Here is an 18,021-nt window from a genome sequence, read left to right on the forward strand (position 1 = left end):
CACTCTTCGTTTTCCTAGTCAAAGGATATCCTGCTCTGCAAACAACCCAAAAACTCTTTTTCTACCGAACATATCTCGAAGTAACATTTCCATCGACACTAGACAGACTATGGGTACCACAAAGCTCTAACCAGCCCCACCCTACCTCGTTGAAAGAAGATTTTCTTCATCCGATATTGATACCGACGCGAGCAAGGCGATGAAGTAAAGGTGTCGACGGATAGACGACTTTACTTAACCTTTTTGAGTCGATGGGACTTACCAACCTCTCAAAGGGTGGACTTCCTCGAGAAAGGCTTTCTCGCAACTAGAAAATGAGAATATGACCTTCCACCGAACGGGGTCGGCACGGAAAAAGCGATTTCACGCTTTAAAGATCGGTCCTGTCGAGAAAGTGTTCAATGCTAGGATAAGATAACCAAAGCGGGCATAGTTCCATGTAGTGAATTCTAGTAGTTTTTCTTGCAACTTCTATTGAAACCACTCCCTTTTTTGTGCTCTTTTCTTGACTAGATATCAAGATATCTCAAAGCTGCATTTCCTTTCACAGGCATAGGCTTAATGCTCAAAGAAAAGCATATGCAGAAGCGAAAGAACAGATTGACCCTCTACCAGAATAAGATCTCTAGGTTTACCAAATCCTTCTCAACAAAATGTCTTGTGAAAGATGGCATTAAGTCAGGTCAGGAATCTTGAACAGAAAGAAAGAGGTGGGTGATCCCTCCACTGGAAAGGAGACCTAAAAGTGATATCTATTATGCACAATGAAAGGTCAATTTTGATTCTCTACGACACAAGCCGATACTTGATCATCGACCAGAAATTTCCATTCTGTATCGATGACTTGTGAACAAGAATTTGTATAAAAAGTGTTTGAAGTGTATCCTGTTCCCAACTACTTAAGGTCACTGACTTTTTAGTCGATGTTACGTTCTATATATGAGACTTATAGCCTAATTTTTTTGCTGCCTAGTTTTGTTTTATTTTTTCGTCTTCTTCTTTGATCTATGGATTGTTGGTGGCAAGAATAATCTGATTTGGTAGAACCGTGGGTAGACACATAATGTGGCGTTAGCATCACAGGATTGTCTTTGTCTACGTTAGAGGTTTTTTTACTGTGTATAAGCATGTAGGCTATCTGGTTGTACCTTTTTTCCCTTCTCTTTTAACATGCCATTATGTTATCTTTAGAATGAGAAGGCAATCAACACCAACACATATATCTTAGCTTTCCCAATTTGTTATAACCAACTAATACACAATGGTGACATGTTTTAATTTACAGTAGATCTTTACGTAAGATATATTATTGATTGTGTTCTTTTAATTTTATATTTATATATTTTGGATTGATATATAATTGTTGTTATTATTGTTAGTATGGGATGTGCTTGCTTGAAGCAAAAAGAGTGCTACTTAGCCAAAATAATTTTTTTACTCGAATCTTTACTTTTTATATGGCCTTTCACTTTTGGGTTATATATGTTGTATCAATGTGCTTTCTTTGCATAGGACAGGGAATGTTAAGAACATATTGCTTTATCTTTTTTTTTTTTTTGCCGATTATTCTTCAATGATATGACATAAATTATAGGTATCGTATAATCAGGTCATTGACTAGTATGACTAAATGTGCCATTTCGTGGACTAATCTAGATAATTGGAACTTGAGTTGTTGAGTTCGGGATTGTTTGAGAACATCAAGGTTATCTTAGTAGTGTTCTTCATATGAAAACACTTGTGTCTGTTTGATAGTCGGATGATTGGAACTTATTTGCTTATTTTGTCTTAAATTTCTTAACTATAAACATGTTAGAAAGTGTTTTGTTTTATTGTAGAATGAGTGACCAAATTCAGAAAGCTTGGATGGACGAAAAAGATAGGAGGTCCACACTTTATGAAGATGGGGCTAGGGATTTTGTTTCATTTGCCAAAACAAAGTTGGGCGGGTCTGCTTGTCCTTGCCCATGTAAAAACTGTAGGAATAGGTTCCGACTAGAATATGATGTGGTCGAAGATCATTTGAACCTAAATGGTATAGATCTCTCATACCATGTATGGGTTTTACATGGTGAAAGACGCTCATAGACTTCGATGGAGCATCCGGTGGTGGGAAACATGGAAGAAAAAAACATCGAGGAAGATGGGCTTGGAATAGAGAACTTTGTTGATGCTTATATGGGCCATGGTATTGAAACAGGAGATATTGAACCACCATTTGTTCCTGAACCAGACTTGGGTAAAAGGTATCTTGACTACAAAAGAAAAGCGATAGAAAAATTGTACCCTTCTTGTGAGGGACCCGAGACGACACTTTCAACAGTTGTTGAACTTCATAATTTGAAAAAACAGTTTGGGTGGTCTGGAAATAGTGTGACAGCATTATTGTCCGTGTTGAGGAGATGGTTACCCAAAGAAAACACATTGCCAGTGAAGTATCCTGTAATGAAGCAAATGTTGAAAGACTTAGGGATGAAAGCCAAGTGCATTCATGTGTGCGAAAATAATTGTATGTTATACTGGAAACTTGATGAAGAATTGGAGCAGTGTTGTCATTGTAAAAAACCTAGATATAAAGTCCTAGCGGGCAAAGGAGGGAAGGTTTCAAAAGAGCCTAACAAAGTGTTGAGACACTTTCCTCTCATTCCGAGACTCCAGAGGTTGTATACAATACCATGGATAGCACGTGACATGACTTGGCATGCTAGATCAGAATCTTCGTGAGATTATATGAGGCATCCAGCTGATTCTGGGCAATGGAAAGTATGTAAAGAGAATTATAAAGAGTTTGCAGATGAGGAGCGCAATGTTTGGCTTGCTATTGCAACGGATGGATTTAATCCACGTGGAGTTCAATCTACCGGTTATAGTTGTTGGCCTGTTATCACGGTGCCTTATAATCTCCCACCATCATTATGTATGAAAGCAGAATTCCAAATGTTGTCTTTGTTAATTCCTGGGCTGAAGGCACCGAGTCAAGACATTGATGTTTTTCTCGAGCCACTGTATGATGAGTTGAAGCAGTTGTGGGATCATGGAGTGCCCGCTTATGACATGTATAAAAAGGAACATTTCACACTGAGAGCTATGTTGATGTGGGGGATTCACGACTTCCCTGCTTTTGGGAACTTATCCGGTTGTGTAACCCATGGATACAAAGCTTGTCCACGATGTGGTGACAACACTCCATCTCTTCATTTACCTGTCAGCAAGAAAATTGTTTATACTAACTATCGGCAGTTTCTTAGAAGTGATCACCCGTTTAGAGATGGGAAGTACTTGGGGCACAAGACAGTAGAAGATAATCTTCCTCCAGAACCGCTAAAAGGGGAAAAACTTCTACAACATTTAGATCGTATCAACTTTGTAACTTGGAAAGACAGTGATGGCAAGAGAAAAAGAGCTGATGTGAATGTCGATGATGCTGGTGATGGTGGTGAAGTTATTGCGGCATGGTATAAGAAGTCTATCTTTTTTGGTATGGGGTACTGGATAGACCACGAAGTCCGCCATGTTATTGATGTGATGCATACCGAGAAGAATGTTGCTGAACATTTACTAAACACGATCCTTTGCTTGAGTAAAACAAAAGATACTGTAAATGCACGGGAGGATATGAAGCTTCTTGGCATACATGTTGGGGCTTTGGATGCAAACTGATTTGAACACCGGGAGAACAGTTAAGCCACATGCTTCTTTTGTTTTGGATAAGAGTGAGAAAATGAATTTCTTAAAAACTTTGAAGTACTTAAAGCTCCCTTCGGGTTTTTCTTCTAACTTGAGCAACATTGTTAGTCTCAATCCACCTGATTTGCTAACAATGAAGTCACATGACTATCATGTCATCATAGAGTACTTGTTACCTGTATTGCTTCAACATGCCTTCCCAAAACACCGCGATTTAAAGAAAGTTATATACCAGATAAGCTTATTCTTTAATTTACTCTGTTCGAAGGTCTTGATCAGAAAAGATATTCAAGAAGCTAAGTACATGGTTGCCGAGGCATTGTGTGTGTTAGAGAAACACTTTCCACCATCCTTTTTTGATATAAGCATCCACCTTATGGTGCATCTAGCAGATGAGGCGTTGTTTTGTGGACCTACCCAAGATCGGTGGATGTATCCATTCGAACGGTAAATCACTTTTATTTCAATTGTCTTTGACTTTATTTGACGTGTATTTGAACTTAAAATTTACATATGCAAGTTTGGAATATTTCATTCCATTAGGTCGATGAAAGAGTGTAAAGACATTCCTAGCAACAAACGATATGTTGAAGACTCTATTGCAGAATCCTATCTTGTTGCTGAATCCGTTAGGTATGCCATGGAGTACATGTCCAATCCACGAGCCGGTAATCACAAATACAGTCAAGAAGTCTTTTTAGATGAAAATGGTGAGTATATAGTGATGAAGGGCCTATGCTAGATGGTAAGGATGTGTCATTATCCCTCATCAATTTGTACGATATCGCCGATGGGTGCTTTTTCGACTTGAAGTCAAAGAACGCGATACATTTTACAGGTCTGAATTCTTGACTATGTAGGCATGGAACATGTTGTGTTATTATGTAGATATACTTATATTAAAGCTTGAATGAATAAAATGCAGTGAGTATTGTGACTCGTTGCAATCTGGTTCACGTGCTAAAGGAAAACGGATTGCAAAAGCAGTAGAGATACAAACAAATTTCATTGATTGGTTATATAAAAGGTATTAATTCTTACAAAAACAATATAATTTAGAAATACTATGATAGTTCACTTACTAGTGATGTTTTTAAATTGTTTTCTTGTGTAATCTTGTTATAGTTGTTAGAGGACGATGCCAATTTAATTCTATGTTATGGCATTTAGTCAAAGGGCCAACTAAAGCTAAGACATACAAGAAGTACAGCGTCAATGGCTTTGTTTTCTCTCCCAAGTCTCATGATGATCTTTGTTACCACCCAAGACAAAGTGGTGTTTTTTATGAGGGCGATTTACTTTTTTTCGCAAGTAGGAAAGATAAGAATCCTATTGATGCGACAACGATGTGGTACGGGGTCATTAAACAGATAATTGAGGTAGACTATATCGACTTTCAAGAGGTGGTCTTTTATTGCGATTGGGTGAGGGTGGAGGACAAGACTAATGGCTGTAAAATTTGTCCAGACTCGGGCTTGGTGATGGTCAACCTCAACAAACTACAAGGTAATTTCTTACACTTTTACTCTTTCTTCTTTTAATCTTCTTGTTATCTAACTTCTAAGAGTGTTAAGCATGCATCTGTTCAACGAAAACCAATGAACAAACTGTGAAATACCCAGTAAGCGGATTTGGGCTAAATTTTATCTAATTTGTTGGGCTCAGACTTTATTGTTACGACCCACCCACCCAACTAAACCAAGGCATGAGCAATTCTACTGAAAAATGGTTACCCAGAACTCCCTCATTAGTGTGATCTCATTTTTACTGCAAAAAATATTGTTAATGTACACTTTCACGTATGAATTTGATTTTAATGTGAACTTGGTAAAATTTAACTCGAATTTTTGTTTATACTATTTTACCAGGATTTGAGAGGACGTTTACCCGCCAAGTCTGATTATGATGAGCTCTACCCTACTGCCCTCCTTATGAACGGAAAATGAGCTGAAGACTTGGACAAATTTAATGATCGGCACGAGTCGTTTAACGTTACACAAGGTCAGATACAATTTTCACCATCAGTTCAATATCAATTGCCTGTTAGACTCCCCAAAATACTTGATCAATTTGCTCATTTTGATGGATTTGATTTTGTCACATAGGAAAAATGTACCGATTGAGAATATCGAATGTGGGTACCTCGATGAGTTTCAATTTCAGAATTCAGGGCCATCATATGGTGTTGGTTGAAACCGAGTGATCTTACACTAATCAGCTCCTTATGAACGGAAAATGAGCTGAAGACTTGGACAAATTTAATGATCGGCACGAGTCGTTTAACGTTACACAAGGTCAGATACAATTTTCACCATCAGTTCAATATCAATTGCCTGTTAGACTCCCCAAAATACTTGATCAATTTGCTCATTTTGATGGATTTGATTTTGTCACATAGGAAAAATGTACCGATTGAGAATATCGAATGTGGGTACCTCGATGAGTTTCAATTTCAGAATTCAGGACCATCATATGGTGTTGGTTGAAACTGAGTGATCTTACACTAATCAGATCACTTTAGACTCCTTAGATGTACATATTGGCCAGTCTTATTCCGTTCTTGTCACAGCCAATCAACTCGACACTATGGACTACTTTATGGTAGCAAATCCAACACAATCAAATAGTAGTATCATTGGCGTAGGAGTGCTACATTATGCCAATTCTACAACCCCTACTTCTGGGCCATTGCCAGTTGGACCCAATCCAATGGATCGAGAGTTTTCAGTAAATCAAGCTAGATCAATCAGGTGAGACATTTTATTCTTCTACCTTCTGCTTTATTTTTCTGCCTTCTGCTTTATTCTTCATACGCTTTATTCTTCGCCTGTCACAGTTCAGCTGAAAGGTTTGATCCCCGGACAATTTCTTGGGAGAGTGTTCCTAGTATGAAGACAAGCAGGGGAGGCCATTCCGTGGCTGCTTTTAATGAAAAGATGTAAGTTCCTTAATTAGATAAATATGTTAAGTATTGGTTTGCATGTCCTCTTTGTTATAGTTATATTATGACCTTGGTTTGCAGTTGTGCACAATGGCGTAATTTCAGCTGTCGGACAATTGTAATTCAGCATAGTGTATCTTTGGGCAGATTGTATTGATTAAAGTCCAAATATCAGTGAACATGGCTATGAATGTGTGTGCTTGTTATGTTTACAAGTATTTAAACGCACACATTTACAATATTTTCATAGGCTTTGCTGTCTAGGGACCATATAATATATTCAGGAATCTGACAGTATATGATGAACAATTTGCACTGCAGATATGCCTTTGGGGGTTTTGACTGAACTAGAAATGTTTCAGAGGTCGAGGTATTGGATCCTCGCTTTGGCTCTTAGACAGATGGTGATTCGATGCATCAACCAATGGTATCTGCTGGAGCAGTTGTGATCGGTGAATCAATTTATGTAATTGGAGGGGTATAGTCAGGTTCAAACTTTATTGACACTGCAAGTTATAGCCATCAATTTCTTTTTTAAAACCTGTCTATCTGCCAAGCATCATCACAACCAGATCAATTTCTTGTCAGATGTTCTAGTGATGTTGGCTTACTTATCTCAACGGATCAAAAGGTAATCTTGTTGTACCATTTATTTGATCTTTCATAACTATTAAAGTCTAAGGAGCATGCTTTTCATGTTTTTATGGTGCTTTCGAGTTTGTCTCTGTTGTTCATCTTTTATCCTTTAGTACGAACACAAAATGCACCTTCAAATGCTTTTAGAATTAAATAATTTACCACCCAAAGCATATACCAATCAGAAAATAGTGTTACTCAAAGCATGGAGATGTTTACTAGCACATGATATTGTTCTCGATTGGCATTGCCCAAAGTAAATTCTTGTGATTATTGTTTTTTAATTGCAGGGTTCTCAATTTTAAAATGGAGCAGGAGGTGTACACAAAGGAGGAGATTGACTGGAGCTACATCGAATATCTATGAATCTAGTGTGACACTTGATTTCAGTTTAACTTAAGGAGTTTTCTTTCTTATGTGCAAATAAATTAAATTTAATGTGTTTCTCTAGGGAATGCAACTGAAGTCGCTGGTGACAATGCAACCTTGTCCATAATGCCACAACCAATGGCTGAGATTCAGAGGTAATCTCTGGGATTTACATAAACAGTTAGAAGATAGACTTCTTTATTTGAGATGCATAAGGTTTTCTCCCGTAAGCACTAGTTAGTTAGTAGTCAACGTCCAAAGTTTGGTTAAATATATGATCTCCTATATTGTTTTGTGACTCTTGTTTCTATGTAGGGTACTTATAATTTTCTGAGATGGTCTTTTTGTATTATGGGGACTTGAAGAAAGTAAGGGAATTCTTCTTATGGGTGGAAACATGCTGTCATAATCGAATGAAACAAAGAAAGTTACTTCTTCATGTTGGGCATGCCCCTTTGGAAGTAAAGTCATTGCTGGATATAGTAATGGAGAAGTATACCTTTGAAGTGTGCCACCACTTTCAAATCCAGGTGCAATAATATCAGCAAATAGGGAACTAACTTCGCCGCAAAATGTCCCTCTGTGTAAACTTTGCTATTTTACTTGGTTGGCGGGGCGGGGTGTTTAGAACATCTATGTTGTTCTTCATTACTTTTCGTTGTGGATGAATAGAAAGAATTTAATTGTTAGATCAAGTTATTGATGAATGGAAGAATTTAATTGATACATTGTAGATTGAAAAGGGTGCAGGTGGCCCCACATATAAAAGGGCCAGAAAAACCATTTTTTTTTAATAAATGAGAAATAATTAGTAACGGATAGGTAATCGTTAGGAATGTAAATAATATGTAACGGATAAGTAACCGTTAGTAATGGAAAATTAGTAACGGTTAGTAAATGTCAGAAACGGAAAATACCAACACTTTATCAGTTGCAAACAAATGTTGGGCGAAATTAATAAACGTTGGAAATGAATTGTAACGGTTTTTATATGTCACTGAAATTAATTTCAGTAACGTATATTATCCGTGACTAATTTTAGTAACGAAAAATAAACATGACTAATATCCGTTACTGTCGATTGTCATGCTTTTGTGTTAACGCAAGATAACCGTTACTAATATTTTTAGTGACGGATGCATATCCGTTACAAATCAATCCATATGGTGTAGTGGTAGTTGGTTCTCTTTTGCATTATTATATTTACTTTATATGCTTGTTAAATTGTTAATAAAAAGCGTTGAGATAGTATTTTGAGGGTGTTGAAGTCTTGTCTAGAGAGAATGATAAATTCTTGTATAGGGTTGATCTATTTGTAGTAGATAACGTTGTTTCCGGCAGTTGTTTATTCACAACATATAAAAAGACCATAACATACTAAATTTTCTGGGTTACCACCATAGTCGAAAAAATGTTTTATGGTGCACATTTTTTTTTTTTTATTATCCAAAATAATCAACGCATTCCATCAAGAACTCATATTATTATTATATTGGAATGTGGCTTTACAACATTCTAATCAGATCAGATAAATACATGCAATGATTATGTTAAACTAGACAAATACATACAATGACTGTGTTAACAAGAAAAAAACTAGAATACAAATGCAAATTAATCCTCAAAAGTTATCATTAAATTAGTATCTTCCACTACAACTTAGTAATTTCGTGATCTAGTTTCCATCTCGTCGTCTGGGAAAACTTGCTTTGAGCCTGCAGTTTGTGCTGTTTGTTGCTGCATTATCAAGATTGCTGCATTTCCTCCATAATTTGAGGTAGCAAATATGTCGCCAATAGTCCCTAGTTCTGAGCATTTGTCCCAATCTGTAAGTTCAAGGATAAGTGTTGAGTTTTCATCATGGCGTCTCCCCAGTAGTATCATTTCATATTTATCTCCCATTGCACCAATTACATTGATTACATCTAACCCATCGTTTACATCCTCCTGTATATACGTCACTCGATTACTGTATGTAGTTCTGAGCTTAAAATCTCTAACCGTCTCCTCATCAAGACTGCTCTCCAACTTTTTATTCAACAAATTACAACGCTCGAGTAATCGAATTACAATGACTTTAATGTTTGGGTGTTCTGACATTCTTTCCGCATATGCTAGTGCCTCGCGATCATCCGGACCGCCCAAGATTGCAACGTGATAAAATGACCAATTCTCTAAAACATTATTCTTAATGCTCCCAAGATGCCCCCGGTCAATGAGGATGCCAACTGAGCAAGGAGTATTTTCAAGAACATTCTTGTTGACTGTTCTTATCCCAAGGTTGACAAAGCCAGTATCCAATTCCTTGCGGAAAGGGAGTATTATGAGAGAAATAATTTTGTGGATAGCAAGCTTACATGCATCGTTGTGCATAGATGTGTAAGCTGTCACCGCAGTGTAGGACTGAACTGAAACTCTCCCTTTGTTGTTTTCTTCGTATGACTTGAACACATTGATGACTCTTTGGGATGTTGTAGTGGCAGAAGAGGACCATCTGTGCGAATTGTGGGAAATGAGTTGGGGAGTTTCATGGCCTACGATCTCTACAAAATGAATGACGCTTAAATTGAGGGGGCTAATTTTTGTGGGATTTGTGACCTTCATGAGATGGATTGTGGATAGTACATCCTGCTCATCGTGGATGCACGCAAGAACTCCAAGTTCAGTGTCGGGTTCAGAGTGTTGAATGGTCCTTCTGTTATGGAGCTTATATTTCATTGACAACTTGGAGAGATATCTTACTAGGGGTGCAGAAGCCCCTGTTATCACTAAAGATGACAAGACCAAGATTTGAAAGATTTCATAGTCAATCATCTCAGCTGGTTCCCACAACATATTGTAAATGGAAAGATCCATAAAGCCTTGAGCATTAATCGTTAGGCCGAGTAAGGTAGCATCCTTGTAGGACATGTTGTTGTAAAGAGCTGGTAAAAGTGCTCCTAAAAACTTTCCCGTGCAACTAACAAAAATAATAAAGAGAGCAAAGAGAGCTGTACGTAACTTTATGCCATATACACTCACCAGTAGCCCTGACTCTGTGTAGAACATTGGCATAACCATCCATTTAATGAAAAACTCAAGCCTGTCAACTAGAGCGGATCCTAGAGGTGGCCCTGGTGGTACAATTAGCCCAAAAATGAAGGGTCCGAACAAAATGTCAACATTAAGTTCATAACACATAAATGCTAACATCAGTACTGCCGCGCACACAACACACAGGTATCCCTCCTTTATTGTCTTTCCCTCTGGTATCTGCTTGATCATCCAATTTACTGCTGGTCGCAGTAAAAACACAATTACCATCACCACTATTCCTAAAGAAAGACACCCGTATAAAGATGCCTTTATGAAATTTCCATCACGTTGAGAGGCGGCAACACATGCCATTACTGCCAAATGAAATATACCACTGATCAATGATGAAGATAAGGCTAAGCGGCTGAACTCCGTGTTGAAAATATTGAGCTCAGCAAGAAAACAAGCAACGGAAGGGAATGTCGGCATGGATTCTACAACTCCAACCACTAGAAGATGGCGGTATAGCTTGTCGTCTACGAGCTTACTGCTTGATGATATAATGGCACAAGTAATCGATAATGCCAACGAAACTCCAATTACCAAAGTGCAAACGATTATTCCTTTTTTTCCTGTCCTTGTTATCATCATTGGGTTCACCTTAACTCCAATCAAGAAGATCTGAAAAATTAAACCAAAATATGCGTATATATCAAATGTATATATACTTGGAATGGGAAATATGTTCAGTAGACTTTGTCCGGAAATGTGATGCCCGCGATAATTTGAGCAATCGTTGTAGGTATGCCAAGAGGCTTAAGAAGAACCCAGGTGATGATCGACACAAATGAAGATATCAAGAGTTGAAATTCCAGTAGCGGGAAGGAGTATTTGAGATGATGCATAAAATTACTTATATTACCGAAGGACATGCTCCCAAAGATGTAGTCACATTCCTCTGTAATATATGGCTGGTAGGTGTACTCAGAAAATCCTGCCGCCATAGTTTCAGAGGAACCTCTCCGCTAGGCGCTAGCTATTTCTTCTTATGTCACGTAGTTGAAGGAACATAAAAACTCCTAATTAAGCTTCTTAGCTAGCCTGGCTTCCTAGCTATCTGTAGGGATACGAATAATAATAAATAAATAAAATCTAACCAACTGCAATCACCGGGCTATTATTGTCGTCGAGAGAATTTCTCCCTATAAAGGGTGTACCTGTATACTGTTTGTGACCTTATCTTCTTTCCCCACTCTATTCCTTACAAAAACATCGTGCCAGTTGGACTCCTAGTAATACTGTTCGTGGTAAATTAGATGAATCACCAATATGTATATGGCTTCTTGCGCAATAGAAAGTGACGACGTCGATGGAGTTAAATACTGCAATTAATTTTACTGTAGTAATAAGAGCATTCCCAATGCAAATCACTCGTATTCACCTCCACGTAGGCTTAATTTCCTCTTTTTTCTATCGTTTTGGTGAAAAGCAAAGTGAGGCTACCCAATTTAAAGGTGACTATTATTTTCGGATGGGATGTTTGATTCCGTCTGAATGTAAAAATCGAAAAAACGTAGCGGACGGAATGAAACATCCAGTCTGAAGTTTAAAAAAAACATGCGAAACGGAATAAAACATTCCGTCCGAAAAAAAACCGGAAAACGAAACGGAATAAAACATCCCGTCCGAAGTTTTCAACTAAGCTACTATCTCGGTCGCAAGTTTTATTCTCGTTTTGACTTAGTGAATAAGTCACCCCCATAATCATCTTTGCATTGGGCAAGGGTTTTTAAGCATATAGAGGTGAAAATTCTCAATTCCCCATCATATTGACTTGTATTGGGAATGCTCTAACAGTTCCCTTGGCTCTTTATGCCAACTTTGTACAAAAACGGACATCCCGAAATAGCGCGATATTTTCAAAGAAAAATTCCTCAGAAAATATTTTTACATATTTAATGGAAAACATTTCCAATGTGAATAAATTGTCAAACATTTGCATTTCCACAAGAAAATATTTTCCATTTTGGACAGAAAATACGCACAGTAATCAAATTGCCCAAAGTGGGAACTGTTTTGGTAAATGAACTTCTCCTTCTCCTCTAATTTTGAAAAACGACCTTCAATCCAACTGTAGTTGTTACTTTTAATGCATTGCAGTTCCAGTTGTGTTAAATTCTATCTCTGGAAGTAATTAAAATATGTGAGCTTGAGTAAATTCAAGTCTATTAGCTTGATTGGTTTTTCTTCTTTATAGGTAAATTGGATATAAGAGTCAGTTTTTATATAGGGAAGCATGAAGAGCAATGAACAAAAGGTAAACACAATCTTATTACAGTTCTAGTAGAACAAGTTCAATACTTGGAAATGATTTTTCGCAATATTTGTAATCGGTATATGCGTATATGTATTCCTGTAGATGCCAAGAATGGAGGATATTCTTAATCTTCCAGTGCAAGATCCTCCATGTGCAGAATTTTCTGCTGCTCACTTAAACTGGGTTAAAGTTGAAGGTGGTCGCCAAGGTGGCGATGACATTGCGCTAATCCCTTACAGTAGAGTGGAAAACTTTGTTAGGGGTGAATCTGCTAATTCAGAATGTCCTGCTAACTTCCGCATTGAATCGAGAAGAAAAAGATCTGAAGGGAGTGTTAGCAAGCCTAGAGTTGATGGCTATCTTGAATATACGCTGTATGCATTTGTGTATTGTTGATCCTGTGTGATTTCCATTACGTGTATACTCTTTCTGATCTCTTTGTTTGTTTGTTTGTTATTTTGTAGATATTGGTGTTCTTATGGTCCGGAAGACTATAGAGATAGTGAGGGTGATATTGGAGACGACACAAATAATAAGCCTGCATCAGGGAAGGGTAGCAGGCCAGGAAGGCGGCACATGATGAGAGGTTGCCTTTGCCATTTCACAGTGAAACGCTTATATACTCGTCCTCTACTTGCGCTCATTATCTACAATCAACAAAACCATGTAGATAAGACAGGGGTGCCATGTCATGGAGTACTTGATAGGGATGCCATGGGAACTAGAGCAATGTATGCTCCTCGGATCTCAGAGGAATTGCGCCAAAAAGTAATGTCTATGCTTTATGTTGGGATATCATTGGACAACATTATTCAGCATCACGTTGGGGAAGTAGAGAGGCATGGTGGGCCTAGCAGTCGTGATGATTTTCTTACTCGGAACGATGTTCGCAACATGGAAAGGGCAATTCGACAATCCATGTTTCAGCTGCATGCTGATGATGTATGTAGCGTACGTATGTGGGTGCAACGCCACCAGAAAAATGTTTTCTTCTTCCAGGATAAATCTGGTTCAGATTTTGTTTTGGGGATACAGACAGAGTGGCAGTTGCATCAGATGCTCCGTTATGGACACAACAGTTCTATTGCTTCTCATTCTTCTTTTGGCCTGAGCAAACTCAGGGTAACTTTTATAGCTTCTCTATGTAGTGTATCTCACTACTTGTTTCCTCATCTGCCATTATAGGCATTGACCACCATCAAGGTTTTAGGAAAGAGGCCTGTGAACTGGGAAACTTGCAGACCACCTAGTGTACAACTTAGTGACTGAAATCTTCTGATTGACCTAATGTTTCATTGCATGTCCTCTGCAAATGATTGAAGAAATATAACATCAGTTCTGTGTCACATTACGGATGGTTCTGTATTTACTATTTGTATACTTCTTCCTTGGATAGATTGTTATACAATGCCTGATGCTGTGTTTTTCTGCTGACAGTATCCATTATGTACTTTATTAGTTTTTGACTCCTACCAGAATGCAATCCCAGTTGCATGGATTATTGCATCTAGTTCTGGTGGTCAGAATATCCGTATGTGGATGGGGTCCCTTGTTGAAAGAATCAGATCCAAGGAACCTGGATGGAGACTCCATGCGTTTTTAATGGATGATCCATCTTTCGAGATTTCTGTCATCAGGTACTTGATAGTGTCCTTCCAGATTTTTTTTTTTTTTTTTTTTTTTTTAATTACTGAAATGGTTGTACAAGGTTCCTGAGATAAAGATCTTAATCTGCAGAGATATTTTCCGATGTCGGGTCCTATTATGCCTTTGGTGTATTCGCCATGCTTGGATAAGAAACCTGATAAAAAGTTGCTGCAACTTTGATGTGCAACTAGAGATGTTTAAACACCTTGGGCGCATCTTATACTGTGCAAAGAATGATCCATGTAGTCTGGATGCCGTTTTAGAATTTACTGAAATTTTTATTGATCAGTCTACATTTATGGATTATTTTAAAGGCCAATGGCTACCAAAAATAGGTACTGACCTAATCGCGTGCAAGTGCTGATTCTGTGTATGTTGATATTTTCCGTTTGAGTTGTTTGATATACTTTTCTGTACACATGAGGGCATTTCCAAATTCTAACCATAAATGGTACATGATATGTAAAAAGGATGGTTAGCTGTTTAGGTGAAAAATCGAAAGAAGAGAAGGTTAGCGTGAAGTTGTTGTAAGTGAACAAGTCATAGATCACAGACGTGCATTTTGCATTATAGTCAAAACAGAGAATAGGCTGTGCTGGGAATTGTGGTGTCTTCTACTTTGGTGCGCAGTCAAAAACCATTAATTGTGTTTTGCTTCATGTAGTAATCTGATTTTCTTTCTTGCTTTCTTATTGGACAGTGATGTGGATTAGTACAATGAGGACTCTTCCTGTGGCAAATCTAGAAATCATTGCTGCAATTGAGTCTTATCACTTCAGATTGGAATCCAAATTATTCAATGAGCTACACGCTGGATCCTGGCTAAGAGTTGACTGGTTGGTCCATTCTTTGACCTCCGAATTCCACGCTTTGTACTGGTTTGATCTGTATTCTGAAGAAACTGGGTGCTTCAGGAACATGAGGGAGTGTCCAACTAACTCCTGGTATCGAGCGTTGCACATCCCAGACATGGATGTTATATTTGATGACCAAGAACTCCGGGTTGTGAAGATTATCTCTCAATCCAACAGGACTCTGGCATATACTGTCTGGAACCCTGGTTCGGAATTTTCACTATGTGATTGCACATGGTCCAGGTTGGGAAACCTCTGTAAGCATGTGATTAAAGTGGGCATCTTGTGTAGAAATCGGCAGTTAGTAAGGCCATCATTTGCAGCTCAGATTTATCATCAGACATTGCTTAGCCTTTTGAATAACCCTCCAGATGATCCTATAGTTCTCGATCACGGCATCTTACATGCTACACGCATGCAACAAGACATCAAGGGGTTGGAAGATTTATCTAACAGTGGCTTACTCCAGCCTTTAGCGCCTCTTCAGGCAGGTGATAATGTTGCAGATAATCTTATGAACCTACCAAATTTCAGCTGATATGTGGTCTGTGTGTAAAGGCGTTTGTTACGGCTGTCATCTTTGCCTAGACTGTAATGTTTGGGATTCAACTCAGATGACGCATCTCTCTTCTAGATTTTAAAGGTTAGTGGCTTTTAAGAAAAGTTTGGAGGACATTGTCTTAGGTTCTGGCAGCACTTAAAAATAATTTTTTGTTTTAAGTTTATATCCATGCCTCCAACCTGTATGGTTATTGAATCTTCAGCTGTGGCACTGCTGCTCAGTGAAATTACATCGAATGTATTTCTAGTTATCTTCACATCATCTACTTAATAACTTGGACTGTTTTTCTCTGATTTTCTCAGTGGTGATCCAATTGATTGAATCTTGATGGCTTACAAGGTCAGTTTCAATAAGTTGCTGGATTTATCTTGAAAGCTGCAAGACAAGATTGCAAGCATATCCTTCCTCAAGAGCATCTGTTGAAGAACCATGTTCAAAAGTTCTCTTTGGCAAGACTATAACAGTATTCTCCTCCTTCACTCTTTCATACATATAAGCTGGGCAAATAGTTCCAGTTGTCTGGTACAAAGCTGGTATCAGATCATTACTTTTGAAAACAGTAAGAAATCAGCTAAAGTGTGAACCTTTGTAAGTATATCTGAGTTCACCCACCCCCTGGGAATTAGAACGTATTTTCAACCCATTTTCTGTGTCCATTGTCAACTTGACTAATCTATCAGCTGTCTGTATCTGGGGCCTGAGAAGTGATATAGGTTGTCAGTTTCCAAATTGGGGGAACTATACTTCGCTATTTTGCTAAAGGCAGCTGTGGAAGTTTGTTGTTCATGGTGTGGTATATATGGAAATTATATTGTGTGGGCTGGTTTTAAAAATGGTTCTGAGATTTTAGCCAGTTTTGTGAAAATCACCCACTGGACATCAGTAGTTTGCTCCAGAAGGCATGTATGCGGCGTCACCTGTTACTTGGCCGTTAGATGTTAGTTTTCTGTTACTTTTTACAGAAAATGTAAATATAAAATGAGTGTTTCTACAGCAACTCACACTTTTGAACCGAATTTGTGAACACACTGACTGGCAAGCAGAGAGACCTTGATTTTCAGTACTTCTTTGACCAATACACACGCACCCCCTGCCTGATGAGTGCCACGTCAGTGTGTTCACAAATTCGGTTCAAAAGATTCGGTTGCTATAGAATTTTGGATATAAAATTTGTATGAAAGAGAGACAATCAATTAGATTGTTGTAGAACGCATCATACTTCATCATACCATACGCAGTATATAAGATGCGCTGTTCTAAAAGTAGTTAGGACTTGGGACTTGGGACTTGGGACTTGGGACACATACAATGGTTATCTTCATAGTTTCGTCTACAAAAATTTCAGTATATACAAAATTACGACCAACCACTGTGACTGAAAACATTTCATCCTCAATATTTTTTTATGTGTAGTTTTGTTGAAACGTGAAATATCTATCCTCTTTCTCAAACAGTTCACGCCACGCGCAATGAAAAAAAAAATTCTGAAACTATATTAGTAATAGCATCATCAACGCGCTATATTTTTTTTAACACCTCAGCGTTTTCAGTCGACCAAAATTTCTAAAAACTAGCCAAGTACCAAGGCATTTGGACAAAATTTGGGGTTTTTATTTTGGACTGGAATAGTTGTCTCGTTTCAAATTAATATTTTTTATTTTTTGGGCCCAACAGTAGAAAAGCCCAACTATACAAAATCGAGCCATTTAAATTTTTTATTAAAAAAAAAAGAAAAAAATGATGAACTACAAAATTTGTCCCGTCCCACTCTTAGACAGGACAATTTGTCCCGTACGACTCATTTCTATTTTTTTTAGTATTTTGGTTTGGAATTTAACAATTGTTAGAATAAAAACAGTGTTTTGGTATCGCGTTGGGGGTCAAAATTGCCAAATTCATTTCCATAAATCCAAATCATTTAAATTTTTAAATGTAAAAATTTACACTCTAAAAAAAAGTTTCCAATGGGGTGTAAAAAAAAATGATGAACTCC

At 37.8% G+C, this 18,021-nt stretch overlaps 3 protein-coding genes across 6 annotated transcripts; 2 read left to right on the forward strand and 1 right to left on the reverse strand.

Moving 5' to 3' along the window:
* The first annotated feature begins 5,473 nt into the window (after positions 1 to 5,473).
* LOC147507589 (uncharacterized) lies at positions 5,474 to 6,818 on the forward strand. The gene is made up of 5 exons (XM_086599058.1): positions 5,474 to 5,688; positions 5,793 to 5,981; positions 6,086 to 6,437; positions 6,524 to 6,625; positions 6,710 to 6,818. Exons 3-5 carry the CDS (start codon positions 6,274 to 6,276, stop codon positions 6,783 to 6,785), a joined length of 342 nt encoding a protein of 113 aa, XP_086455184.1. The 5' UTR covers positions 5,474 to 5,688; positions 5,793 to 5,981; positions 6,086 to 6,273; the 3' UTR covers positions 6,786 to 6,818.
* A 2,467-nt stretch (positions 6,819 to 9,285) lies between these two features.
* LOC147507590 (cation/H(+) antiporter 15-like) lies at positions 9,286 to 11,296 on the reverse strand. The gene has a single exon (XM_086596339.1). It carries the CDS (start codon positions 11,294 to 11,296, stop codon positions 9,293 to 9,295), a length of 2,004 nt encoding a protein of 667 aa, XP_086452465.1. The 3' UTR covers positions 9,286 to 9,292.
* A 1,296-nt stretch (positions 11,297 to 12,592) lies between these two features.
* Positions 12,593 to 16,861, forward strand: LOC147507591 (uncharacterized). 4 transcript variants are annotated; one of them, XM_086600310.1, is made up of 9 exons: positions 12,593 to 12,727; positions 12,906 to 12,965; positions 13,068 to 13,339; positions 13,430 to 14,087; positions 14,403 to 14,602; positions 14,703 to 14,947; positions 15,313 to 15,448; positions 15,527 to 16,109; positions 16,331 to 16,861. In XM_086600310.1, the coding sequence occupies exons 2-8, from the start codon at positions 12,945 to 12,947 to the stop codon at positions 16,002 to 16,004; spliced, it is 2,010 nt and encodes a 669-aa protein (XP_086456436.1). In that variant the 5' UTR covers positions 12,593 to 12,727; positions 12,906 to 12,944; the 3' UTR covers positions 16,005 to 16,109; positions 16,331 to 16,861. The 4 variants fall into 4 exon arrangements, with proteins under 4 accessions (XP_086456436.1, XP_086456432.1, XP_086456435.1 ...); XM_086600306.1 differs by having other exon boundaries at positions 15,313 to 16,109; XM_086600309.1 differs by lacking the exon at positions 12,593 to 12,727 and adding an exon at positions 12,732 to 12,834 and having other exon boundaries at positions 15,313 to 16,109.
* The last annotated feature ends 1,160 nt before the right edge of the window (positions 16,862 to 18,021 follow it).

The sequence above is a fragment of the Coptis chinensis genome, chromosome 3 (genome assembly GCF_015680905.1).
Source record: "Coptis chinensis isolate HL-2020 chromosome 3, ASM1568090v1, whole genome shotgun sequence".
NCBI classification, from domain to species: domain Eukaryota; kingdom Viridiplantae; phylum Streptophyta; class Magnoliopsida; order Ranunculales; family Ranunculaceae; genus Coptis; species Coptis chinensis.

Excerpts from the sequence above, each read along its gene's own strand:
- LOC147507589 (XM_086599058.1), top strand. The coding sequence starts at position 6,274 with ATGGACTACTTTATGGTAGCAAATCCAACACAATCAAATAGTAGTATC. Across the intron at positions 6,438-6,523 it reads AATCAAGCTAGATCAATCAG|TTCAGCTGAAAGGTTTGATC; the intron begins GTGAGACATTTT and ends CGCCTGTCACAG. Across the intron at positions 6,626-6,709 it reads GCTGCTTTTAATGAAAAGAT|TTGTGCACAATGGCGTAATT; the intron begins GTAAGTTCCTTA and ends CTTGGTTTGCAG.
- LOC147507591 (XM_086600306.1), top strand. The coding sequence starts at position 12,945 with ATGAAGAGCAATGAACAAAAG. Across the intron at positions 12,966-13,067 it reads TGAAGAGCAATGAACAAAAG|ATGCCAAGAATGGAGGATAT; the intron begins GTAAACACAATC and ends GTATTCCTGTAG. Across the intron at positions 14,088-14,402 it reads TTGGCCTGAGCAAACTCAGG|TATCCATTATGTACTTTATT; the intron begins GTAACTTTTATA and ends TTCTGCTGACAG.
- LOC147507590 (XM_086596339.1), bottom strand. The coding sequence starts at position 11,296 with ATGATAACAAGGACAGGAAAAAAAGGAATAATCGTTTGCACTTTGGTA.